This window comes from Elaeis guineensis, chromosome 2 (assembly GCF_000442705.2).
Source record: "Elaeis guineensis isolate ETL-2024a chromosome 2, EG11, whole genome shotgun sequence".
In the NCBI taxonomy this organism is placed as follows: Eukaryota; Viridiplantae; Streptophyta; class Magnoliopsida; order Arecales; family Arecaceae; genus Elaeis; species Elaeis guineensis.
In genome coordinates, this window is record NC_025994.2 from 94,177,500 (window position 1) to 94,205,241 (window position 27,742).

The window sequence follows — 27,742 nt, forward strand, 5'->3', positions numbered from 1 at the left end:
ATAGATTTCTATGTTGCGTCCAATCTGTGCCTTGAACAGTCTGTTAACTAGCCGTTGATAAGTAACTCCGAAATTTTTTAAACCAAATGGCATTGCTTTGTAACAGTAGATATCTTTGTCGGTTATGAAGGCAGTGTGCTCCTCATCTTCGGGTGCCATCTGGATTTGATTGTAGCCCATGAAAGTATCCATAAAGCTCAAAAATCGATGTCTCGAAGTCGCATCAACTAGTTGGTCGATCTTAAGTAAGAAAAACTATTTTTTGGACAAGCTTCATTTAATTTATGAAGTCGATATAGATTCTTTATTTTTCATTAACTTTTTTCATCATCACTACATTGACGAGCCAATTAGGATAATTAGCTTCTCTAATGAAGCCAGTTGCGAGGAGATTGTCGACTTCTTCGTCGATGACCTTCTGTCTTTCAGAAATAAGATGTCTTTTCTTCTACCTCACTGGTCTAACTTTAGAATCAATATTCAGCCAGTGAGTTATCACTTCTGAAAGAATTTCTAGCATATCGATTATCGATCAAGCAAAAATGTCAGCATTTGTTCTTAGTAGGTTCACCAGTTATTCTCACTTCAGGTCAGATAATTGCGACCAATTTGGACCGTCTTCTCAGGATTATCTTCTCTCAATGAGATTAAAACTAGTTGCTCGACTGATTCACCACTTTCTTCATTTTTTATTTGATCTAATTTATCAATGAACGAAGAATCTTCAGATTGATTATTTTTTGTAGAGACCATGAAGCAACGTCGAGCAAATTATTTATCTCCACGTATTTCTCAAACTCTATTTTTTATTGAAAATCAGATCAATAAATGATATATTGATACTATCGCTCTTAAAGCATTGAGCTATGATCGTCTAAGTATGGCATTATAAGCCGAAAGAACTTGGATGACTATGAATGTCAAGAGAATGGTACTTTATTATGGATCTATTTCTGCGATTAGTGGGAGAGTAATTTTTTCTTCCACGGTAACTGCATTTCTAGTAAAATCGAATAATGGCGTTGAAACTCTTCTAAGTCGGTCAATCGGTAGTCACATTCGGAAGAAAGTCAAGTAAAAGAGAACATTAGTAGAACTTTCATTATCGATTAAATTTTTTTTGACATCATAATTTGCTATCGTCACTGAGACGACGACAGCATCATCATGGAAAGTTTATATTCTCTGAATATTATCTTCCGAAAAAGAGATTACATTATCAAGTAGTTGTTTCTTTGTTGACTCTTCTTCGAAAGTTGTCCTCCAATCCTTCGATCGTCCAAAAATCATGTTGATCACTCCTGTCGTTGGCCGATTGTTGATCATTTCCTCAACTTGTGGCTGAGACTGTTGATCGATGGAAGGTTGAGTCGGACAATCACGTCAGAATCTTCCGAGATAGCCACGTCAGATCAGAGCTTCTATTTCATTCTTAAGCTGAATACATTGTTCGATATTGTGACCATGATCATGATGAAATCGATAATATTTCTTCTTATCGTGACTCCTCGGTGGTGCTTTCATTGGTGGGAGATGTCGAAGATACTCCTCTCCTTCGATTTTCATTAAGATCTGCACACAGAGAGCAGAAAGAAGAGTATAGGTGTCATATCTGCTACCATAATTGTTCGACCTTAGACTCCATCGATGAGGTGAAGCTCTTTTATTGGTTGTTGACTGACTTGATTCGATCGGAGCTTCATTTTTTTTTATTTCTTTTTTTTGACTTTTTCTTTCTATCTGGCATCAGTCAGAAGTGCCTTCATTCGCACGAATGTACTTATATGCGTGCTCCAAAAGTTCAGCATAGATCCGAGGGAGAGTTTTATCCAGAGAGTAGGTAAATCTGGATTCTCTCAGACCTCTGTTTATGGTCGAGATGGCCATATCTTTATTGAGGCCCCTGACCTCAAGTGTGGCCGTGTTAAAGCGAGCCACAAAGTTTCTCAATGTCTCTGTCTCACCTTGCTTGATGGAGAAGAGACTATCTGATGTCCGTAGCACCTTTTGACTAGTACTAAAATGGGCCACAAATGAATGTTTGAGTTGCTCGAAAGAACTTATGATCTCCGATTGAAGTCCAGAATTCATGCTCGAGAAGTCTTCTGAATAGTTATCGAAAAGTCAATGTACAGAAGGGCGTCAGTCACCCCTTAGATCATCATGAGAGCCTTGTAACTCTCTAAATGATCAATCAGATCGATGGAGCCATCATATGGCTCCATCTGTGGCATATTAAATCGAGACGGGATCAGCTTGTCCAAGATACACTGAGAGAGATTGGGCAATATGGAAGTCGAGGTCGTTGAAGGACTTCCGACCTTCCACTCGGAGTCAGGCAAGTTGGCGGTCGATCTCTTTGAATTTATGCTCGTAGTCATCGAGCCGCTGCTGCTGAAAAAATCCAGGAATAGAATCTCCTGAAGAACTTGAGGATGGAGAAATGAAAACTACACATGGCCTCTTCTCCTTCTTGATGCTATGTACACAGGAAGGAGAGGGAGAGTGCAGGTGGGTGTATGTCCTAAAAATCAATTTTGACTGACATATTTCATATCTCTAGGACATGATTTTGTATTTATTGGATAGTTATAGTACCATTCATGTTTATGTTCCATGAATTATCCAAGAGATTAATAAGATAATGATATATATTTTTAAAGAGTTGAGAATTTGAGGCATGTGTCATTAATGGTTGATTTCTAAATTACTTCTAGTCATAGGATCATTATGGAGATGATGATTGATCTGGATAGATTAGTGCACGGATCGTTTCTTTCAGACAGATGGGTGTCGAGTCTGCAGTGTAGAGACACTGGAGCGAGAATACAGGTGGTTGTTAGAGAACAACTAGCACTGAGCATAACCAACACGAAAAGTCACATGGATGTTTGCTCACTCCTTAATGACTTTCTCGATGCTGTAGTTGTATGAGTAGTCCTTTGACCTGAGATGACACTACTGCTCGCACTGAGGCTGCTGGAGTTTGACTGACACATCAACATGGATCTCAAGGAGCCCTTGTAGTGGATGTTGGCGATAGTTGGTCCACTGTAGGAGTGGGATATACATCAAGATGAAATCTATCGATCCCAGCAGAAGGGAGTAGTCCTATGAAATTTAAGAGACTGAGTCCTTAAGTCTATGGCCATAGCATTGTGATTGATGGAAAAGAGTTTTCATAAAATCACATATGGACTCGAGTTGATTGAATCTATCATATGACTGATGTTGAGGTTCGACAATTCATCCATGACCTGTCATCTGGTTGGAACTCATGATAGAGGGACTGTATCATATGTTAACTGCACCTAGAGATTCATCTTTTATTCTGATGGGTTGCCACTATATACTGCTAGGTGTCACTAGTGGATTGTGAGACTCATGAGGATTATCTTGATGATCAATGATTCTTGATGGGCTGAGTTGGAATTGTTTCAATCTATTGAAAAGAGTTTTAATGATATTGTGATAGAGACCATAATATATCTCACTATCAGACAGAATAGAACTTATGGGGTCACACGCAAAGAGATTTTTGACTAATCAGATGGTTGAATTACGATTATGAATCGTAACAGGATTTGATTATTAATTTGATTGATAATTGATCTAATGCAAATGTTGCATCAAGTAACTCACTAAAGAGTTAGTGAGTTATAGAAAAATTAATTAGCAATAGGATTGCTAATTGTCTCAATTTGATTGAGCATTGGGGCTTATATCAAGTCTAATTTGATTGGATTTAATTTGACTCATTTTGGATTTGATTTGATCAACCTTATAGGGTTATAGAATAGCCCTAAAAGAATTGGATGATTAGTCCCGATTGAATTAGGATTTAGATTTGACCTAATTCTTAATTAGACTAGGATGTATGTATTCCTAATTGGACTAAAAATTTTTATTTTCATGCTGTACCAAATTCTAATGGGATTAGAATTAAAATTGAGTTTCATTCAAGCACCAAGAAAAAATCAAATTGGACTAGGACTCCTCCTCCAATTAGAAGACATCTAATCTAAATAAATTGGACTCCAAATCAAATTTGATTTTCTATCTTTTTGAGTCTAATCTGCTCCTAATATGATTAGAACTCATTGAGATTTTATTGGGTTTAAAACAATCATTTAATTAAGAGTCCCATGGCAATAAAACTCTTCCCTATCCATGCGTCAAAGGAGTCCCACGCCACACCTGATTTTGAGGCCACATGAGACCAGGTTTTAATGCCATATTTCCTCCTTATTTCAATGTGTAAGAGAGTAGAGAAGTCCCTAGTTACCATGTAAAAAAATCAGGTTGCAATTGTTTTTGGTTGGGCGGCACAAAAGATTAGAGTCCTACTTGAATTGGACTCTTAACTTCCTATCCAAACTTGTATTCATCCAATGCCTATTTAATCCCCACCATATGGGATGTGTAAGATGGATTTAAACCAGGTGTTGACATCCAAAATTAGAAGAAAAGGCATGGAAAAAATCAAGGGAGGGACAACGTGAAAATATGGGGTGCAAGGTGAGATTGATCCTTTCTTTCTTACACAACCAAAGGTTGGTTGTTTAGACATCTCTATCTCCTCCCTCTTGTCCATGTTTAGACATGGATGCCTCCTCCTCTTTTTGTCCAAAGTTGGATAAAATTCTTACATCTCTATTGTGGAGATTTGGTACATAGATTTTAGGAAGAAAAGAGAAGAAAGGGTTCTTCTCACGATCTCTAGCGTAGATATCAAGATCCTCCTACATTTTCTTGTTCTCTAAGAGTATCTTAGGAGAAAAAAAGATTTTCAACCATCAAGATGCGATCTCTGCAAGGGAGCTAGCACCCCGGTGAGATCAAAAGGCTTCTAATCAGATCAGAGTCTCGTGTGGATATCCGTAGAGGTCGGACGCATGTGCGGCTAAAAGGGACCTTCGGAAGATATCCATGATCATCAATTCGTGTTGAAGATTGATCCATATCCAGATATATTTTATATTTATTTTTTTATTTAATTTTTGTATCTGAATCTTCTCACATATAATGATCCTGTTTATGGTTTGAAGATTTGATTTTATGCATGCTTAGACTAAATTAGATTTAATCTGAAAAAATTTTAAATTCCACTGCGTACTAGTTTTTAAAATCATACGTACATGAAACCATAAAAACTCCAACACTTCCGACCTTTCCCTTGGAGTCAGGCAAGTTGGCGGTCGATCTTTTTGAATTTACACTCGTAGTCATCCAGTCACCATTGCTGGAAGAATCCAGGAATAGAATCCCCTGAAGAACTTGAGGATAGAGAAATGAAAAGTACACACGACCTCTTCTCCTTCTTGATGCTATGTACACAGGAAGGAAAGAGAGATCGCCGCGAATGATGGCGGCATGATGAGAATATTGAGAAAGCGATTGCTCGATTTGATGAGAACGTCGAGATGGTTGTCGTTCTGGAGATAAAGAGGGTGAGTGCCATGGAGGACGACAGCTATGCCTGGATGGCACTGAATGCGCCACCGACTCCACCAGTGGCTGCTGCTATTGCTGTATTTATTGTTATTGGAGGTTGTGCATCGCCTCTGTCAATACCTTCATTTGCTGCATTAAAGTAGCAATTAGCATATCCATAGTGACTACAGGACGTGAAAAGCTGGGCTCTGCCAATAGAGGTGGGGGAGAGAGATCTTTTCGATGGAAAGATTGTCTTACGGATCTTGTAGAGTTATTTTGAGCTCTGATTTTTGCCATAATTTTTCATATCTTTTTTCTTCCTGGCGTGCCAATCTGTTGCGGCTAATCTCCTGTTGCGCCCATTATCGGAGAAGAGTATTTGCAAAAAAAAGTTCGCACTAACCAGAGTTGTGTCTAACAGAGATCCTCCGATGCTTAAGCCAGTGAAGAGTGGTGAACAGCAGATTAATGTTTAGAGAGACAGAGTATCAGCTCAAAAAGAGTATCCTCCTCCATGTTGTTTTTTTTTATAGATGAGTTATTGATAACCGTTTATAACGATTAGACATGTGGATCCTGCTTATTTTGACATTATGTGATCGTGCGATGGACGGTTATACCCACCACTGATCATGTTTTGGCCATTATGCGCTTTCTGCATTGGCGATTTCTGGAATACTGACTCTATGTCGGCAGTCTGAATATGTCGATTGTATGTTGGCAGTTGTGAAAGTCTGAATGACCATCGATCGACAACTCTGATATGATGATGGTCATCGATCTAAAGTCAGTTGAGTCATCATAATCGAAGTTTGCTAGGGATGATTGAAAATAGCCGACTGTTGATCGATCAATCGATTGTTAGTCAGTGATTTATGCTTATCAAGCTGATTGAAAATCAGAATCGGGGGAGTCGGCTAAATTCTTCCAACAGTACCCATATTATCTAACATCATTAGAAATTAACGGTTTAAAATTAAAATGACTAAAATATTCTCATGGATAGATGTGCAAAAAGAAAAACTTATAAGGATATATATGCAAATAGCAATTTTGTGAGGGTATTAATGAAAATTTAAATATTTGGATGGGTATACACTCAAAAAATGCTTAACATAAATACACCTTTCTTGGTTTGTTAATTCTTTTCTTATTCTAATAAAAAAAAATTAACATATATAAATAAAATAATAAATTTACTTAATTTATTAATTTATATAGATAAATTGATCTTTTTATCAAATGATAGATCAAAATTATTTTATCCAAAAAATAAACAGATTGTAATCATCCATATTTCTTCTAATGTACAATAATATGCTTCTAAGAAAAGCATCTAAATCTGATATTAAATGAATAGCTTATATATTTGCATAGAATAGATATAGTTGTGAATTTGGACATTATATAACATTAAAAATTTATAATTTTATTATATTTTATTTTAAAAATTTTTATTAAAAATATCTTTGTGAAGTGTATAAGGTATATCATATTGTTATAAGATGGACATAATCGTCCTATCTTGCATAAAAATAAAATATAATATAGTATTCTAATATATAAAATATTATATAATATCGTCATCGTATTGTTATATTATGTAATATATTACTACATTATAAAGTAAGAGGGTTTGAATCCATCTAGATGAAGTAGATAAAAATTAAATTAGAATTTTTTGTGTGTATATCCTTCTAAACATTCAAATTTGCATGAATACCTTCATGAAATTGCTATTTGTATATATACTCTTATAAATCTTCTTTTTGCACATCTATCCATAAGAATATTTTAGTTATTTAAATTTTAAATCATTAAATTTTTAACGACATTAAATGATGTGAGTACATATACAAAAAAAATAAAAAAAAAGTTATACATGCAAAATAAGTATTTTATGAGGATATACAAACAAATATCAATTTTAAAAAGATATTCATGTAAATTTAAATATTTAGGAGGGTATACAAGTAATTTTTTTTTTTTAAATCCAAATATCCATGCAGCCACGAGGCCAGCCCTCTTGAGTCCTTTCATCGGACATATAAATAAACAGTAGTCCAGCCACATAGCCAAACATGCACCTTTATGCCCTTGTCTAGCAATTGTATTATATCGAATATATGCAACACCCTCAAGCACTTATAAGCAACCCGATCTCTCAAGTCAACTGCAATGCTCATGTGCACCTTCATGGCATAACGTAAACTATTCTCAAGAGTATTCCACATCTCAGCATCTCTATGTCAATTTTAAGACTCTGTCTCTTAAGCCAAGTATTGCTTATTCAAAATATCTCGATCCTCAGCATACTTTCGTGCCATGACATAACCTTTGTGTCAGTAATCCGCAAGCTATCAAGATGCCCTTTAGAAATGCATAGACCAAATCTACATGATGCAACCATACAACACCACTATTATGTATGAGGCTCAGGCAAACCCATCTCTAATGTTATCCAGCTAAACTGCCAAACTGACATGCCCTGCAGTTCCTCAAAGCTACAATTGATCGTACACATCCAAGCCCTCTCGAATTTCGTTATTCAAGCTCCTCTACAAGCTCTTGTGCCATGATCTTAGTCTTATATCCTCGACATACCTTTCTATCAACGGCCATACCATTTGACAATTTTTACGACATACTCATACATCACTGTATACTGCCACGATCCTAAAGGTTCATTGGTATACCACCCAAAATCCTATGCCCATGGCCTGCTTGCATATTATGCACTACCACAATATTGGCATTCAAGTCTGCCCATCAAGTAAATCCATTTAATCGTCTGATCTTTGTATCAAGCTGTCCTCTTCTTGGCATGACCCTCTTAACCATCTTTGACCCTTAGCTCAGTTCCAAGGTACATACCACAATCAATATTTCATAAGCTCCACTTGTACTCTACAACCAACCGGCTCTTGTGGATCCCCGCAACACATCATCCCACAATCCTTATGAAACTTACCTATTTGGATAGATCACATCCTTGTCCGACTAGTCCTCTATCGCCTCTTCACTCTATTATAAAGATCAAGAACGCATAGAGTAGCTTGGACAACTCTTCAAAGATAAGACATTTCGGACATCCCCTCCCATGTAATGTGATCAGCTCATCCAACCAATATTGCTCCAACCTCCTCCACATGAGACCATCTAGATGTGGCACCATCTTTGCCACATAATCGTGCCATGACACGCCCATATCCTATGGGTCTAGGGGAGTCGGAAATGCAGCCAAAGCTCCGTGCTCCTCCTCAAACCAAGAAGAATCCTTGAATATCCACACATATATTGGTAGTCCACCATCATGCCCAATATCAAACGTCCCAAATCCCCTGGTATCATACCACGGCTATACTGTTCTTTGGTTAATCATTACTCCTCTCAATACCCCAATAAGGTATCCACCTAAAGTCCACCTTGGGATTTTCAAAATATCGAAGAGAATTATAAATTTTGGCCCATGCCAAACCCTTTGCAACACCTTGCCACACTATGGCATCTGCGAATCAAGGATCTCCAAGAAGGTCAGATAGGTGACATAAGAGCTGCATACATCACCCCACCAATCACCACACAAAGGACAGGAGTAAGGATGGGAGTGGTACAATGAAGCATTCTTGTTTCACAAAGATAGAAAAAATATTTTTATTTTGAAGATTTCTATCTTACTTTTGCTCTTGGCCAATTAATCATCAATTTTTTTTTCTCAAACTAATTTGCATGTATGATTCAATTATCCATACATTACTTTCGATAATTTATTAATCGACTAGTAGGACCTTACAATTTTCAGTGGTATATGTTGTTGTTCACGATGGTGGTGTTCTTTTCATTGCTTATCATTCATTCACTTTTACATCTCCTATACTCAATTTCTTAGAATATAGCATACAAATATATATCTTAGGCAAGTCCTTGTTATTTGTTTCTCATAGATGTGCCTTGATACAGGAAGAACCATCTCATGCCTAACCACCGCCCTGAAAATAAGCCACAAAAATATATTTAAAAACCAATCCATAACTCCAGGCTGGATGACATCAGGGTATAGTTAATCATTATTATTGAAACAACATTTATTCCTTGGCTTAGATTACAAACATATCACCTCTTTCACCAAACCCCAACACTGTTTTTCTTAATCATATCTTGCTATGGAGCTTCCCTTTATTAAGCGCTTCTACATCCCTTCGAGGGGCAAACTCTGCATGCTTCTCAGCAAGAAATTTGGAAAAACGAGATCCTTTTCCTTCTCTGTTGCTCTTCTCTAATGGCGAATCTGACTTTGGAGATTGTACGGGAACCAATGCCCAGATGGATGAAAGGACTTCGTTTGGTTTGTCTAGAACTTGTAATAATAAGAGATCCTGTTTCTCTGTCAGGGATACAAAAGAAAACATCAATGAGATGAGTTACTTTTTAAGATGCAGAGTCATAATAAGAATATAAAACCCCCCAAATGCAAAAAGTATATAAAACACCTGAGAACTTGAAGATAGGTTCCAAAGCTGCACAAGGTATGCTGAAGTTCAAACGCGGTATGATGTTCCCTCCACCATGCCTTGCATTGCTAGAAGAAGAAAGAGCATTAGCATGATTCCCAATAGATATTCCATGACACTAACAACTAGAGCTGATACTAATAGCGAGTCCACAAGAGGAAGTTGTTATCTGCTGCAAGAAAGTGAACACTAATGAAGTATGTTCTACAAGGCAGTATGGGATCCATCAAGAACACTAATGAAGTTGCTATCTGCTGCAAGAAAATGAACACTAATTAAGTATGGATAATCCTTCATATGGCTTCCACCTAACAAACTGAAATATGCACTTAGAACAATTACTTCCATAGCTCATGTGATTGTCTCTCCTTTCGAAGGTGAAGTAAAAATAAAATATTTACTTGACAGCATAAGACATTAGTTTAATTAAGAAAAAAACATAAGACATAAGTTTAATTAAGAAACAAGTTTAGAGTTAATCAATCTATAGGTTCAGTGATAAAGACCAGAAATTATGATGGGACCTGTGAAGTGACAAAATCAACAAGTAGATAACATGAGCATTGGAAGCATTCACAATACCAGGTATAAAACAAGTATATATGCTACATAATTTACCACCATGTAAAAGACTGGCAACATTCGTATCATTCACTTGTCTGCAGCAGCTCTGTGGAAACAAGAATTCTTCACATTATTTGCTTCTTATGTTTAAACCCTGGACCTAGGATCGACACACAATTCCAGTATTTGGTATGGCAATAACAGCTCCCTAGGAATGCACCATGAAGGTAAATAATCCCAGCCCTAATTTAACTCCAGTGATCTGATGGGAAATAGAGAAAACCAGAAACAATGCTATACTCCAGTGAAGAATTCAACTGAGCAATTGAATCATCAGTGCACATATAGATCATACGACAAAGGATTGGTTCACAAGTGGCATTTACAAGCATCGACATTCAAATAAATTGATGCAATGAAAATAACCAAATTTGTACAACTGGCACTATCGGACTCCAAAGAAAAAATCACTTAATTAGTGTCATCAGGAAGTACAAGTGATGTTAAATAAGCCCAGCTTTCTGTGAAAGAAGTTGTGTTCCAACTCAGCTGTGAAAATATTTATGGAATAGCTATAATTCTTTGTAAAAGGAAAATACGGACTACAGGCCATGTTAAAAAAAAAAAAAGAATGCTAAGTGCAGGTCATACCTAAAAAATCAGGCAGTGAGATGTGCTCGACTTACTAAAGAACCTAATAAGGGAGAGGCCTTATTAACTACAAACTGGTAAGGAAATAACTAATGAAGCATAGATTGATAACCTTTCGCAATCAACTGACCTAATCAAGGATTCAAGTCCCACAGGACATGGGGACAAGATACCATCCCATATGTCAGAAAAGGGCCGTCTTGCTAGTGTCCCAATCGGAACACCTTGGAATATCCTTTGTTCAAAGTATCAGGACGGGTCAGGACGGAGCGGGATAGCAACGCATTCTGTTCCATAGAAAAACAGAGACAGCCCCGTCCCACGGGATTTAAAACTTTGGACCTAATAATTAATAACCACTGGTATCCCTGATGGAATTTTCAAGACCAGACAAGGGAAGCTTGTAAAGCATTATGTGCTCAAAGAAAAAATTGATGAGCATTCTACATCATCTAGGACCAGCATACAACTCATAGAACATAGCATATCCTTGTGATTGTTAATCATATCAGGATTACCATTCAACAATCATAATTTATATTAACACCATTCCTATTTGTTCTCATCATTTAAATGTTCCTATTCTCCTTGTGCTCTTGCATGTGTACGTATCAATGCCACTGGAGAATGAATTACCTTGTGACAAGACCAATCATATGACCATCTGAATTGACTACCGCACCACCACTTGCTCCTGGATGAACAGCAGCTGTTGTTTGGAGCATGACTGGTATATTTTTTGTCTCAGCCTCCATTTTACTAGACCCATGGAGGTGCAAGGATCCTGGTATCTTGATGACATTTGCTATGACTCCGGAGGAAACAGATGGGCAGACATCTGTGTTAAGGAGAAAACTAATAAAACAGATGGAAAGAAGACAGGGTTTAATGAAGCAGCACAACAATAGAGACATGCTCAAATATCTAAGCATATACATTTCAGAGATAAAGGTAGTCTGATGCTTCTTACCAGATTGAGGCCCAAGCAGACCATGTCCAATAACATGGACAGATAGACCTGAAGGTGGGCATCTGAATTCGGGATTGATTTCATGGAGTTGATTTGGAACAGATTCAAGCTGAAGCAGTGCAATGTCGAGTGGCCCCTTTGAAACATAAACCACTCTAGCACTACACCATATTGGACAGTCCATATGATCCAAGCGAACTGATATGTTTCCATATCTGTTGTGACTAAAATTCAACAGTGATGCACCATGCCCACTAACCCCAAGAGAACTGGAACCTCCCAGCCGTGATGGAAAAAAGATTTGGCTTTCCTGTTCACCAACATTTCCTTCTCGCCAAGAAAGAGGCATACCATGTTGAACAGATGATATGGTATTGTTGTCTGTTAGCCCCAGTAAAGATGTTCTTCCAAATCTCCATGGTTCCACAATGTGTGCATTTGTGAGAATAAGGCCATGTTTGTTGAGTACAATCCCTGAAGCCCAAGCTCCACTGCCTACTGTAACAAGAACAATTGAAGAGAGAGCCTTTTTGAATGGAGACTGCAAGAAGAAAAATCAGGATGTAAACATCTTATGGAACTTATATAATTATTGCACCTCTGTAACAATTTCCCTCCTTACACTATCAATTTGTCTGTCAGATTGTTCTTTCTGGGCTCTCTTAGGTTCCTTCCGCACCTGATTAACCCATGCAGTTGCTATTGCATCCCATGTGATCACCAGCTGCAGTCAAAATATTGACAGCGCATACCATACTCTAAAAGTAAATGGAAAATTAAAGGAAATTAAAACAAGTTCAATTACCTGTATCTCTGCTCTACCATCTTTTTGTCTTAGTGGAGTTGTTAAGATACCGGTGAGACAAGCATGCTTGTCAAAAACAGGCCCACCTTCCATTCCTGGGTCATTAAGCATCAAACTTGAATGTTAATATAGCATGAAAGTTAAGACAGTATAGAACAGTATTCTATTTCCTGTACCAGGAAGACAATGAACATCAGCCATCAGTAACGAGCTGCGATGAGAATGTGAAGGGCAACAATTTGCTACAGCTCCATAGGATATGCTGGATGAATAAGAGAAGATTCAAATAATCAACTAGGGAAAACGATCTGCAATGACACAATAACTTGAAATAAGCAGTACAACTCAAAAAGTCCACAGCCATCCTAAAAGGTATTGCAAATGGGGACTACACAAAGACATAAAGTAGAAATCAAATAAGCATATCCATTTTTATTAAACTGGTAGGAGAGAACTGCTTGAACATGGTAACTATTACCACATGAAAGGATTGTTTATAAGGAATCTTCTGCAGGAAAGCATTTAAATCGTCATGATCACTAAAGCCAATAACACACTCTGTAGGAAAATTTGTATTGTTTGGAACAATTTGGCAATTTAACACCAAGTGTTTCTGGTCAACAAGGATTTTGATTATTATTCCTTAAAAATACTTGCCACAGATGGGAAGGGAGTGAGAGACATATGCTGATATTCATAGAGAACAAATGGACCATCATTATACAACTGAAGATGATTTGAGCTAGGGTCGCATGATTTTCAGAATGAAACTTCTGGAGGAGTGCAATAGCTGCATTTCCGACCACTTCGCCTTATGGTTAGATGCCAATATCTGTGTTCAATGCACATGGGTCTGCACAGGGCTATAACTAAAGTACCAGTACTATGCTGGCACCGGAGGCTTGGTACATCACGCCTTGTTTACAGTGCTGGCATCAAAGGCATACTATGTGTTAGCATGGTATGCATACTATGTGTTAGCATGGTACCAGTGCAGGTATTGCACCAGTACTTCAAGTCTTCAACCCTTGTTTGATACTTCATGACAGACATCTATAGCAAGCAGAAAGCAAGTAACCATCCAAGGAAAATTATTTTTGAGAGCATCAGAAGAAAATAATTCAATCATTATTTTTCAGCCTTCCAAGTTGTCACCGTTCTATTTTTTCAGTCAAGCTGAAAATACTTCTCTTCTCTCTCTCCTGTTCCTACTCCGTTTATATCTGGAAATTCTGCAGGCCTTAGCTTGGTCTGAGTCCTTAAATTAATTCTGTTGTACAAGATAAAATCAAAGTTTGGCTGCAGAAATGAAGTAGCAATCAGAACTCCATAAACATCTAAGTGGAAATTAAGGGAGCCAATCAGTTTAATGTTATTGCATCAGAGCATTCTTTTGCTTTAGTCGTCTAACATGGTCAAATAACTTTCCTTCCCCTCCAGACCACACATAGTCTCTATCCTATGCATGCTGATGCTTGTTTTCGTAGTATATAAATAAACATCTGAAATGATTCTACGTTATTTTTTGAATTTTTTCAGTTGCATCAATTAGACTATCACATGACTTACTAGATTATATATAGGAAAAAAAGACATCTGAAGCCTATGATTTTCACAATGGAAAAGCAATGGATGGAACATAGTATCCCACAAAACTAGAATGACAAATACAAATAATGGGAAAAAAAATGTTCTATAAGACCATACCTGTTAAAAAAATGCAACGGTGACAAGACCCCAAAAGGTGAACCCATCACTAAAAGAAGATTTCCTCTCTCTTGAGGTGGTGATATATTTATATGTATCAGTTTCTGAGAAACCATAACAAAAAATTTCATGCTTATGAGCATGTAGCTAAACAAACTGTAACCTGAAACAGTAGAAAATAGAAAAGAATCCAAATTTTGTGGCTCTCCCTTGATTACGGAGAGTAAGCTGTTGAGGACCGAAAATATATACATACCTCCAGATCCAAAGCAGGAACTCTAAGAATAGCTATTCTTGTGGCAGACTTGGCCATTTTCAAGAGATTACTTGATTCATCAGATGACTGGTTCCCATGAATCTGAACCAAAGACCTGATATCATTCCCAACCTGGCAAAGATAAATGTACAGGTAACTTCCAACAAAACATAATTTCTTTTAATAATGTTGTTATATCAAAAGAAAATTACTACTAGAAAGCTAGAAAAATACTTAAAATATATTGATTTCTTTGCCTCAAGTTACATTGCAAACAGATATGACACATGAAAAAGATAAATTTGAACATATATGATATAAACAAAAGCAATATATCAAAGAAGCCAAATTGAATATATAAGTGTAGTAAGGAAGGGATTTTCAGTAGAGAGCCACTGAAACAGGTTTTTCTTCTAGAATGCTCAAGAACCATAACAAGGTATTGTAGGTTCTCTTCCTAACCAAGGAAAATAGCAATCTTCAAATCTGTTCAGTATTCCAACAATGAATCACCACATAATCCTAACACAGTATACCGATTGTATCAGAATATGTAGCCCAAATTGATGGATGCTGCTTGTTGAGATTTATGGCTGATTTTCCTACGCAGACCTGGACATATCTGTTTGTTGAAATCGTTGGCATCTGCCACTGGCAAGAAAAAAAAGAAGAGAGGGAAGAGAGGGCAGAAGGAAAAGGAACAGACTTAGAAGAGGAGAAGAAGAGGGCTGGTGCCCCATATAGTCTAGCATTCTTTTCCTCTCATCCGAAACTCCAAAAAAGAGAATAAAAGGAAAAAGGAAAAAGGAAAAAAGGCATCCCCTTACAGCCATTTTTCTAAGTTGTTCATAGGTGGAGCCAATGTAGACAGGCAGCCAAACACCAATACCCTATCAATCTGTTCCACAATGACATTTTCGTATGGAACTAAGAATAAACTAGAATTTATCCTCAAATCAGCTTAAATTTCTAAAATTAAAGCAGAGGAATAACAGACAAAAGTGCCACTGATTTGATCTGCCAGATTTTGACGTCCCTGCTCAAATCCAGATTTCCATATCCACATAAATTGCCAACTTAAACCTGAAATAGGAGACTGACTGCCACTCAAGGCCTCTTTTCAGCCTGGTTTTCCAGGCTTGGTCGGACCTTGTGCTTAGGTTGGTCCTGAGCAACTCCAGGTTGCACTAAGAATGCATCATTTGTATTGTCTTTATCGGTTTTCTATATATTTTAGTTTTATTCAAGCAGCACCTGATCATCACAGATTTTATCTTATCTTTTTTGTTGATTCTATGGATTTTTTCTTGAGAACCAGTCTCAATTATCAAAGATTTCAGAACCATAGATGATGAGATCCTTTCCAATGATGTGAAGAAGTCAACCTAGTGGAAGCCATCCATACATACGATATTATTTCTTTTCTACATAATCATAATCATCTAGCTTTTTTCCAACCATTCGGGGTTGGCTTTATGGATCCTCATTCACCGAGTATTCCAATCTAGGACCACCTCTGATGTTATTCCAAATTTCTCCATATCGTTCATCATAACCTCTTTTCATTTTAATTTAGGTCTTCCTCTTCTTACAATCTTCAAAACAAATTAAAGTATCTCTTCTTATAGGAGCCTCTATAGATAAAGTACATAAAACAAGTAGAAGAATTCTAAAATTATAAATACATGATCAGAAGAAGCAATACTTTATCGTGATTCTGCATTTATCTTTACCAAAATTCCCATTTAATGACATGTCCTTCATTTAGGAAAGGTTTTTTGATCCCTTACATTTCTCCCCAGGCCCTTGTAGGCCATCCCTTCCTTCCTTTGTTTTTAAAAATTAAGTTTTAGTTTACTCCAACTAGCCAACTTTGTGCTAATCAACTAACATTATGATGCCTGCAGGCAAAAAGCAGTACAATATTGAAAGGCAAAGAACAGATACAAAAATGAAAGCTTTGCGATAATAAAAAATAAGAAAACCTGTTTTTGGAAAGCATCTAACTTCTCATTTTTCAAGGTTGCCAAGGACCAGCCCAATTCCCATGAAGAATGCTCGGATGGACCATTATGAGCACCAATCAAGGATACAAGAGCAGTAGAAGATGCAGAAACATCAACCTATTACAAATAGATAACAATCTAAGTTAAGAAAGCCCTGTGACAACCTTCACAGAATTTAGCCTAAATCAGGTGTATGGAAAACTAAGAAATAGTAGAATCAATTAAAACTTTAGATAAAGCTGACATCAACCGACAGATAAGAATGCGACAAATTAACGATGCAATATGGCATCAAAATGCTGTTAGAGGTATAAGTATTAAGAAACTACTCCGAAAGGTGATATAACAGGTAAAGTGACAGACTAATTGTAATGGTCTGATCATGCACAACAAAGATGAGAGACATTAGAAAGGCAAAATTTTTGTGGGTAGAAATAGTGAAAGCCTACCAAAGCCAGCACATGAGATGGAAGCCAACTAGGAGTAGTCACATGTTCACCAAGCCCATTAGTCCCTGTCTTCTCACCCTCCCGTCAAGCATAAAACACAGTTTATAAGTAATAAATGCATACAAGATGCAAGAAATACTTATAATATATCATAAATACATATATCTATAAACCTGACATGTGTTCTTTTGTGAATGATCCATCAATTCTTTAAGTAGGTACCTCTACAAGAACATCGATGCAAGCACCGGGAATCAATTGGGGGAAAAATTCCTGAACGAGTTCAGACACAAGACCTTTCAATGAGAAGCAACCAGAAAAACCCCAGTAATAAGTTATTTGAACATGATCTCGGCATTAACCTGGGAGGGGTTATTTCTATATTGAGCAGCCAGGAAAGGCTCCACAACAGATGCGACCGTAACAACAAGAGCACCAGAGTAACCATGGATGCTGCAGATGTGATCGAAAACCGGAGGTGTGTCATTTAGTGAACCCATCGGCAGCAGAAGCCCAGAGGCGGAGAGGGTGGTCTTTCCCGACCTGAAAATTGTTAGAAATCAACAATTTTGTTCAAAAAACAATCAGTTGATTGAAAAGTGAAAAAAGCTGACAGAAATCATAGAAAAATTCCATCATAAAAGCAACAAAAAAAATATTTTTTTTATAAAAAAAGCAGAAAGAGAAAAAGAAAATGGAGATCTTGCTTAACTGATGAAGGTGGAAAGCATGCCTCTGTATCTTTAGGCGCTTAGGGTCCTGAAAGAGGTTTAGTAAATAAGGTAAGTATCAGCTCCAAAGCCATCAAAGAGCAAACGGAGAAGAAGGGAGAGGGTAGAAACGGTGGCAGGAGAGGAACTCACGGGGCCCTGAATCCTGACCATGACCGAGAAGTTACGGGCGAATTGGGCAATTTCAGGCACCTCCATCCTCTTCTTCGTCTCCACCTCCAGTTCGAAGAACTAAAGAACTCAACGGACTGAAGAAGAACAGGTGAAGAGATGGAGTAGATGGATCTATTGAGGCCGTTTGGAAGGAAAGGAGGCATCGGACGACGTCAAGAACGAAGGCCGCGGCGGCGAAGTGGAGCATGAGACCCGGTGGCGTCCATGGATCCCAGAAGAAGAAGACGAGGGACGAGGAGAGGAGGAAGAAGGAATGGGGCTCGGGAGACAGGACAGCCCTACAGGCTCTTTTCCGGAAACGTGATGTCAGAAAAAAATTTACTTGGAGGTACCTCAATCTTAATTATACATTGACTCCTAAGTCTTTTATAAGTTATGATAGGCCTGCCCAATTTTTTAATACTGACAAGCTAATTTTTATGACTGTATTGATTCAGAAATAATTTAATTTGATTTTAGAAGATGAGAGAGCTAGCCGACGGTTGATTCGGCTGGGCATTTACAAATTTGAAGATTATTTAGAATTCCTTGAAGATCCCTGGTCACGTCGACTCCGAAAATTATTTATATAACAAATTATATAAAAAATCTTATAATATCTTATTTTTTTTTTAACAAAATCTTATTTCTCTTTTAATTGAAAAATTAAAAAAACTTTTTTATTATAAAATATAAAAAATATTATATAAAAATATTTATTTTTTAATTATTTTTAAAAACTTCAAACAAATAAAAAAATTTTGTTTCACCGACATATTTTTCTCTATGATCAGTTTAGCTTGTATTCTATGTATAAATAATAATAAAAAAATATATCAAATTGAGTGTCATCAAGACTTCAAGAACAACGATTAATCATGTCAAAAGTTTTAAATTATTTAAAATTTTTAATTTCATCTTAATTTCAATTTAATGTAATTATATCATCAAATTTTTTAATTTTTTTAATTCAAATCTAGATCGTAAATTTTATTTGGCTAGTATAATAGAGTGGTCATGTAATATCACATGACTTGCTGTTGTGATAGAAGAGAATAATCTAGATAATTTTTTATTTTTTATTTTCATCTTTTTAATTAGGATTTCAACTTTTATTTCCATCCAAATTCTAATTTTCTTTGGTGGTATTTTTTTTGAGTGACGAGTGGCAGTCTATTAACAATGATAGGAAAAGAGAGAAAGAAGGAGAGGGATCATGTAAGAAAAAATAGTTCAAATGATTAGATTCGTGTATTTTTTATATTTTTTTTGTTTTTGTTTCTCTATTTTTTAATTTTTTGAGGTCATAGTTTTTCGAGGAAGAAAGATCGGATGATTTTAATTTGGAGAAATGGTATGTATTTAATTATTAATTTTTTTTTTTATTTTCTATCTCAAGAAGTTCAAAAAATTGTATTGATATGGAGTAAAGTATGAGATTTTTTTTAAATTTTTCATCTCATATGTTGAGTTTTCTCATCTAAAAAAAAAAAAAAATATTTATAATGAGTTACCACTACATAATGTATTCTGAATATTGTTATATAGATTGTCAAGTTAAAAAAAAAAAATTAATTTTTAAGAGCTTTGAAATAATGGATTGGTACCCGTTGCCATATTTTTTTACTTTTATCTTTCCAATTTTTAATTTTTTAATTTTATTATTTACGTTTTGGATAAGAAAAAGGCAAGAATTCAATATTTTTTTTTTTTCTCACCCTTTTTCCTCGCCTCACGGCCATTGCCTGTCTCTAATGGTCAAATGAGAAGGAGGGATGGAACTAGGAAGTATAAGCCTACCTTAAAGAGGGAAGAAGAATTTTAAAGTTTTTTATTTTTATATCAACTAAAAGAATGATAAACCAATAATTTTTAACAAATCAGGTGATAGCACGTCATCACACTATCACGGGGCCCAACGGAATTCATAGTTAGGGTACAAATTTAAAAAAATTAAAAGTTTGGTGATTGCATTAAATTAAAGTATGAGAGGAAATTAAAAATCTCTAACTAATTTGAAATTTTTGATGTAATTATTAATTAATCCCAAGAACGATAATAGACTAAGCAGTTCATCATTTTGCAACCTTGAGAAACTCAGCAATCGAATCTATTAAACTCAACCACAAATCTGCATCGTGAGTCGAATGGACGTCACGAGTAAAATTGGCATCTTCCTCCGACATCAATAGCTGACCATCGACCAGACCGGCAGTAAAAGGCGGGCTTATACGCCAGCGGCGAGATTCGTGGGGAAACGCAGCAGAAAATGCCGGTTCCATCATAAAAGCAAAAGGCCGGTCCTTCCCACGCGCCAGTTTCGCGGTAAAAAATCTGTCGCCGGACGCGGTTCCTTCACGCGCACGTCTCGTGCAACTCTCGTATCACTTTCAACAGTATCCAGAGACCCAATACTGAACCCCTGGAAGATTACCCTATCACAGCACCGGTTTCCAGGTGGCCGTGAACCCGTGAGCGGGTTCGTCACCCATGGTATCTCTATAATATCTGTTGTCCAAAATCCAGAGCAACTCGGATTCGGGTTCTGTAGCCCTACAAAGTCTCCTTCTCGCCGCCCTCGGTCGTCCTCTCTGTCTCACTCGCTCTCCTTCGCGCTGAGCGGGTGAGGTCAGTCCAATTCTCGCCCTCGAGCTAAAAAGTAAGTCTTTCTCCCTCCCTTCCTCTCTCTCTCTCTCTCTCTCTCTCGCTCCCTCCCTCCCCCTCCCCTCTCCTGTCTCTAGTAGAGTAGCCTTTCTCTTCATTTCCTGTGAAATCTGAAATGATTTCTGTTGCTCTCTGGAGTCTTGGGGTTTTGGTGTTCTTTTCCGCAGAGAGATAATCTAGGGTTTTTGTGACAAGGAATCAATATTTCTTGCTTCACCTGTAGTTACACTGTGCCCGTCCACGGGATTTTGTGGTAACTCGAAAGCTAAACCCTAAATCTTTAGCTCCGTAAGGGACCTGAAGGATAGACTGTGGAAATTTCTATAATACCATGATTCAATGTGAAAGATGTTTCTTGGCGTAAAGAAAAGGCAAGAGAAGGGATTTTTCAGCTGCACGTTGATAACTATTTTGGTAGCTAAGCGTACAAGATGCTATTGAATAGAATCCTATAAAGAAACAAACTAGGATAATAATATCGAAATTTTCAATTTTGTAAGTTGACTAATTAGGTGATGCTGTCATCTAAAAATCAGTTCTTGATGGGTTTTCTGTTCCGCCATCTCGACTAATCAAAATTTCAAATTTTTATTCCGGCTAACTTGCCTTCGCAGACACAGTGGTAGGTTAAAACTGGTTTTGTGATGTCCAAGAAGATAAATAATTTGCAGTTTAATGGGTGAAGCTGACGAGATATGATTTGCTGCTGCATTTAAAGCTTGAGGATGTGTTGTTTTTGCAATTTGTAGCACAAGATTGCGGGTGAAGAGTTTGGTGCGTTTGATATTTCTAGTATAGCAGATAGAAATAATAGAGCTTTTCTCTGTCCTTGTGATTATTCTTACCAGCTTCATGATCTATTTCAGGTTTTGGTGCTTGGGTTTGCTATTCTACTTGTCCATGTCTTATCTGATTGAGTTGAGAAGCAGACTCAGCTGTTTGCCAAGATTTCGTGGCGTCAGTGTCTTCTGAGTAGCCGAGAATATTTGAAATTTGATTTTGGTCATGGTTTCTGAAGGTGACTTGATTACTATACAAAATGCACCTCCTCAATTCTTTCACCTGGCAGATATGCCTGTTGCTGAAAAGGTAGCACTGAAGAAGAAGTTGAAGACTGAACTTGCCCAAGTGAGATCCGCAATTGAAAATGTCATAGTAGATTGTGAAAAACGATTGTCTCAAAAACATTCTGCTGTTGTGGAAGATCATGTAGCTGTCCTTGAAAATGGTGGTTCTGGTAAGACTGTTGAATCTGTCAATTCCTTTTCTGATTCCGACAGCCAGCTGTTCTTGACGAGTGAGAATGATCAGGCTTCGATTAATAGGAAAAGGAAAACGCCTGACATGAACAAAGATCAAAATGATACTGATAATTGTTCTAATAATGAAGAGATCATGCTCACTGAGAAGTCTGAACCAGCATCCACTGTGACTGGTGGTTGTAAAGGAAATACCCTGGGAAAGGTGGACAGTCAAAATGGAAAGGGTGAGAACATGGATATTACTAAGATGAGGGAGTGTGCTAGTATCCTGAGGAAACTGATGAATCATTCTTTTGGTCGGGTCTTCAACCAACCTGTAGATCCAGTGAAGTTAAACATTCCAGATTATTTTTCAATTATCTGCAGACCTATGGACCTAGGCACTGTAAAGAATAAACTTGCAAGCAAGCAGTACTTGAGCACTCATCAGTTTGCTGCAGATGTAAAACTTACATTCTCCAACGCAATGCGATATAATCCTCCTGGAAATGATGTCCATATCATGGCCAACGAATTAAATAACATTTTCAATTCAGGATTGAAATCATTGGAGGGAAAATGGAGAAAGGAAAGCTCGTCATCTTTGCAGCAGTCAGTGAAGAACTTGCAGAAACAAACTCTTGCATCAAGGCGAGTGGCTCGGGGAAAAACTGTCTGTCGCTTGGATTCATTTCCCAGAAGGTCCTTAACAGCAGCTGACAAACTGAAGCTGAGAAAAGAGTTAGCAAATATGCCAGTCAGAAAAATTTCACCACAGTTGCTCAATTTTCTTCAGAAGAAAGCTTGTTCACTTGGCAAAATTGAAGACGGAATCGAGGTGGACATTGATATATTTGATGAGGAGGCTCTATGGGAATTGCAACAGATCATAAGGAGTTCTGTGGATGTAAGACCTATTGATGTTAGTAGCATGAGTAGAAGTACTATGCTGTTGTAACATTGCAAATTTGCAATCATGGTCTGCATAAAGGAGATCATTTTATTTCCCTTTCGTCCTTCTGATACTGAAATGTTATTTTTTTACAGTCTGAACAGGCAAAAAAATGTGCCATGCGCCCTTTGCAGGACTCATGCAAAGGTCTGGATGACATAATTTTCTTGACACTACCTGCTGCATAGCTTGTCTAAGGCCTAATTGACAAGATGTGATGTGTAGGTAATGGCGGAACTGGACTTAGATCTGATGGTGCTGATGGTAAAGCCCTGTTGAGCCCTTCAGCTTGTATGACATGTGCTAATATGGATTGCCACTGCAGTCATCACAATGACTTTACTCAAGCTTCATCTAGTGGTCAGCTCTCAACTTTTTCTCAGTTTGACAATTCCATTGGCTTTTGATGCTTACATTTGTTTTATGTTTCGGTCCAGATGTGGAGTCTGAAAGATCTTCAGATAGAGAGGGTGATTCATGCCATTCCATTGCATATGATCCGGTATGAGTTGAGTATGCTTTCCTTGTCAGTGTATCAGCATATCAGGAAGACAAAGTCTTTAGATAATGTATAACATAAGCATTCATTTACAATCCTTTCATTGATCTGACCCAGCAGGATTCTAGGAAGCCTAAAATTGGTATGCAGAGGATTGAACCAAATTCTGACTCAGATGGTGAGCTATTTCTGACATCTATGAGTACTAAGTTTATTTATAAATCATCATTTTGTCATGCTACTTAATGGTCTATATATTGGAATGAAATATCCAGGGGTTTCAGTTGTTGACAAAGATATTGTTCAATCTGGTTCTCATCCTTCTAGTCCAGTTACCACTGCTACAAAAGGTTTTCCTTATTGGTTCTCTCTCGGTCTGTTTTTCAATCTTGAATCAGTATTTTGAAGATGACATAATTATTAGTCATATTCACTTGTACTCCAACTACCACTGATAGAAAAAGCTTTTCCTTACAAGATGCTTTCTTAGTTTCCCTCCCTGTTCCTCTGTTTTCTGCTTCAAGAAGACATAATTGTTATTCAGATTTACTAGTTTATGATTTTGTTGAGCATTAACTTGGGTAATTTTTCTAATTGATGGTGCTTGGTTTCTGTTTCATATACAGGGGAGGTTGATCTTCTTTGTGCAGGGCAGTTATCACCAACTAAAGCTCTCCGTGCTGCAATGCTGAAGAGTCGTTTTGCTGACACCATCCTGAAAGCACAACAGAAAGCACTTCTGACTCATGTATTTTTTTCCTGTTAATGCTTTCATTTATTTTACCTTTTTTTTTAAAAAAGATTGATCTAAGCTGTTGAAGAGCTTGACAAATATGAGACTTGCACTGACCTGTTTCTCTTCTCATCACTTAGGGTGAGAAAGTAGATCCAGCAAAGTTGCAGCGAGAAAGAGAAAAGTTGGAAAAGAAGCAGCGGGAAGGTAAAAGATGCCTATGTGCCCTATCAAAGTCGAATACCTGGATACTCATGCAAAATTGTTTCATGCATTGATACTTGATTGTTCCTTCTTTGAAAGCATGTTGATAACCATGATGATTAATATTGCTGTGCTGTTAAAATCTGTTGTGCATACATTTATCTACTCCATGTTATAATTAAAAGAAGCAAAGGTATCAGCCTTCACCTTCTTTATGGAGAGATGATTTTGTAGCTTGCATTTTTACATCATTAATATTTTCTGGAATGTAAAATTATTAATTTTAAAAAATATTTTTTTTTGAATTTTTGCGATTATTACCAAGATGATTGGTGGTTATGCCTATGGAAGGTGTTTTTTATGGAGATAGTTTATAATTACAATTTGCTTTGTGCATCTTTTAGAATATGAGTCCTTTCCTTTCATTCCATCCCAAGGGCTAACTATTTATCAAAGCAAACTCAAAAAAAAAAAAAAAAAGGGCTCCTTACAACTTTCAAAACTTCTCTAAAATTTCAGCCTTTTCTTGTCACTGGAGCATCTTTTATTATTGCATGTACTAATGACATTTTTTATGCAGAAAAATTCCAAGCTCCATGAAAGATCTTTCTCCAGTGCACTACCTCCAAGTTCTATTGTTGATAGATTTGTTGCTCATCCATTTTGTTACTCATCTATACCGCACAGATTATGTTGTCTCACCCTTTTTGTTACTCAGCTTTCTGAGTTCATTCAAAACATTTGGTGATTGATTACTGTTAATCCTCTAGACTCGAGACATCAGTCTGTAAGCATTTTCCTTTGATGGCTTTCCTTTAGTTCTGCTAGAAATGCCTTTCTGTGTCTTTGCAATGTCAGTAAATGATACACAAAGTTGTGGAATTAATCATTGTGGTGTATTTGCTGACACTCATTTTGATCCCATTATCATCAAATATTCTATACATGTTTTATATAGGGTTGGCTTGTTATTGCTCATTAAGCCTTTATCTGCTAAACTTTTCTTCCATAAGTAACAAAGAGACATGCTGTTTTATATCATCAAATTGCATTGTATATACACATGCAACATTGTCTGGTCAAAAGCACAAGCTGTTTTATCAAACATAATGCCAAGGATTTTGCATTTAGAGTAGCAAATATTGCAGGGCATACTAAAAACACTAGTATTGAGATACTTGTATCTCTTCAATTTTAATGTGAAATGTAAAACATTTGAGAGTTGTCTTTCTTATATTCAAAGCATGGTTTGCTGTACTATCTCGTAACGCCCATTATGGGGCATACCGTACCATATCGATATGTTGTACTGCCCCATACTGGCACTATCATACTGCATCGAACCACGTACTGACATTATAATAGGATTTTAGTGGTACGGGGTCCAGTATCGAGACAGTGAAATTTGATTCAAAGCACGTCTACCTCAGATTGAAATGTGCTCTTTTAGTCCTAGTGACCTGGAGTATGCATCAATAACATAGAACATGTGTGCATCGCTGGTTACCCTTTCTAGGATTGATAGCTAAATGACAAAGCCAATCCATATAGTTGTAAGAAGGCTTGATGGTTATGGTCATGATGTACGAATTGATTTCAAATATTTATTACCTCTATGGCCAATCTAATCACTCTATACTGTACCATGGTATGGAGCACCATATTGTCTTTTGGAAGTTCTGTATAGGTTTGTGCTTGTAGATGATTGGCACATGGAAAACTCCATACCCTTGATATCGGTTCTGGCATTAACTTTCTGCTTTTAAATTTTTCCCTTGGAGCAGAAAAGGCAAGGATTGAGGCTGAAGTCAAAGCTGCTGAAGCTGCTGCGCGAATGAAGGCAGAAGCTGAGATGAAAATGCAAAGGGAGAGGGAAAGGGAAGCAGCTCGCCTGGCACTACAGAAGGTTTTGTTATACATTCATTTCCTAGATGAAGCTAACTGATGTCTGTTTTTCTTCTTCTTCTTCTTCCAGATTTTGAGTACTCAAACTGATATGATTGTATATTTTGTGTTCTTTTTTGTTGACAGATGGAAAAGACTGTTGATGTTGATAATAGCCATTTAGTTAAAGATCTTGAGGACTTCGGATATCCACACCACCTTGACATGCCTGATGAAGTGGTGGTTAATTTTGTGGATGGGTTTGAGCTGCAGACCTATCTTGCTAATCCGTTGGAGCAGTTGGGTTTGTTCATGAAGAACGAATATATGGATGAGGAAGTTGATAACTGGATCTCGGCCACGGACAATGGTGATGTGGAAGAGGGAGAGATAGGTTGTTTGTAGTCATATCAAACGTCCTTTGTAATATTACCCTATATCAACTTGTGGTAATGGGTGCTTGTAGTTCTGTTGTTCTGTTTCCAGAGGGATAGGAGGGAAGAACTTCAGTGTGATATCTTTTCTTATTTTACACTGGCTTGTGATTTGCCATCACTGGCAGTTGATGATGTGGGATGCACAATTTGATATTGGGGAATTTTGCAACTGGATGCTAAATTATTGAAAGAGAAAAGAATGAATAAAGACGTGTGATATTGTGGCACCCTATTCAAAGGACAAAAAGTGGTGTTGTTCCTGTAGTTCATTATTCAAAACTAACTGTAATTTTTCACCTAACCAGTCTTGTAGTCCGAGTGATTCCTGCTGTCTCTTCAACATTCATGGTGGTGCTCTGGATATTTTGAAGTATTGTAATTTCGGTGCTGCTTGAGATATTTGTGATGCAATTTGTGAAGGCTTTAGCATTCATTAGCTAGTTTTCAATTTTCATCAAGGCTTTTATACTGAAGTGCTTAACAAATATGTTAAGCCTTGTTCTAGATTTTTTTTTTTACAAAAAAAAATTCATCTCATACGTGTGAATATTTTACACTTTATTATATTAGTTATATTACGATTTTGTTTTTTAACAAACACATAGCAGAAATATGAAATCTATTTGAATAAGGGTATCAGCAAACTAGATTTTGTCTTACCTATTTAGTGCATCGGCAGGTCAGTTTTTTTTTCCCTGGCTTCGCTGAGACTTCTGTGGTTCCAAGCGAATCCGCTAAACCAGCGGTGACGAGTATTCTGGTGGTGGGGAGTGTATTTGCTTTACGCTACAGCTTGTCCGGTTATTTGTAAAGTTGTGGAGGGTAAAACCCCAACCAAAAAGAAGAACACTTGCAGTTCTTAGTCGAATTCTTTAGCAAAATAGGTATT

The 27,742-nt window shown here is 37.0% G+C and overlaps 2 protein-coding genes across 4 annotated transcripts; one reads left to right on the forward strand and one right to left on the reverse strand.

Annotated features, from left to right (window-relative positions):
- Positions 1 to 9,480: 9,480 nt before the first annotated feature.
- On the reverse strand, positions 9,481 to 18,585 carry LOC105050814 (glyoxysomal processing protease, glyoxysomal). Its single transcript, XM_010930992.3, has 15 exons — positions 18,219 to 18,585; positions 18,068 to 18,114; positions 17,718 to 17,898; positions 17,578 to 17,628; positions 17,356 to 17,433; positions 16,886 to 17,023; positions 14,901 to 15,032; positions 14,645 to 14,748; positions 13,114 to 13,199; positions 12,938 to 13,032; positions 12,755 to 12,856; positions 12,133 to 12,673; positions 11,799 to 12,000; positions 9,927 to 10,015; positions 9,481 to 9,820 (listed from the first exon to the last, which is right to left on the reverse strand). The coding sequence occupies exons 1-15, from the start codon at positions 18,282 to 18,284 to the stop codon at positions 9,588 to 9,590; spliced, it is 2,145 nt and encodes a 714-aa protein (XP_010929294.1). The 5' UTR covers positions 18,285 to 18,585; the 3' UTR covers positions 9,481 to 9,587.
- Positions 18,586 to 20,749: 2,164 nt separating this feature from the next.
- Positions 20,750 to 27,100, forward strand: LOC105050831 (transcription factor GTE11). 3 transcript variants are annotated; one of them, XM_010931013.4, is made up of 11 exons: positions 20,750 to 20,898; positions 21,770 to 23,066; positions 23,192 to 23,243; positions 23,322 to 23,456; positions 23,534 to 23,598; positions 23,716 to 23,773; positions 23,871 to 23,945; positions 24,222 to 24,343; positions 24,469 to 24,535; positions 26,317 to 26,438; positions 26,564 to 27,100. In XM_010931013.4, exons 2-11 carry the CDS (start codon positions 21,909 to 21,911, stop codon positions 26,819 to 26,821), a joined length of 2,112 nt encoding a protein of 703 aa, XP_010929315.1. In that variant the 5' UTR covers positions 20,750 to 20,898; positions 21,770 to 21,908; the 3' UTR covers positions 26,822 to 27,100. The 3 variants fall into 3 exon arrangements, with proteins under 3 accessions (XP_010929315.1, XP_010929323.1, XP_073108333.1); XM_010931021.4 differs by having other exon boundaries at positions 21,770 to 23,051; XM_073252232.1 differs by lacking the exon at positions 20,750 to 20,898 and adding an exon at positions 21,513 to 21,677.
- The last annotated feature ends 642 nt before the right edge of the window (positions 27,101 to 27,742 follow it).

Excerpts from the sequence above, each read along its gene's own strand:
- LOC105050814 (XM_010930992.3), bottom strand. The coding sequence starts at position 18,284 with ATGGAGGTGCCTGAAATTGCCCAATTCGCCCGTAACTTCTCGGTCATG. Across the intron at positions 13,200-14,644 it reads CCGTTGCATTTTTTTAACAG|CATATCCTATGGAGCTGTAG; the intron begins GTATGGTCTTAT and ends TTATTCATCCAG. Across the intron at positions 12,857-12,937 it reads ATGGTAGAGCAGAGATACAG|CTGGTGATCACATGGGATGC; the intron begins GTAATTGAACTT and ends TTTTGACTGCAG.
- LOC105050831 (XM_010931013.4), top strand. The coding sequence starts at position 21,909 with ATGGTTTCTGAAGGTGACTTGATTACTATACAAAATGCACCTCCTCAA. Across the intron at positions 23,244-23,321 it reads TTTGCAGGACTCATGCAAAG|GTAATGGCGGAACTGGACTT; the intron begins GTCTGGATGACA and ends TGTGATGTGTAG. Across the intron at positions 23,599-23,715 it reads ATTCCATTGCATATGATCCG|GATTCTAGGAAGCCTAAAAT; the intron begins GTATGAGTTGAG and ends CTGACCCAGCAG.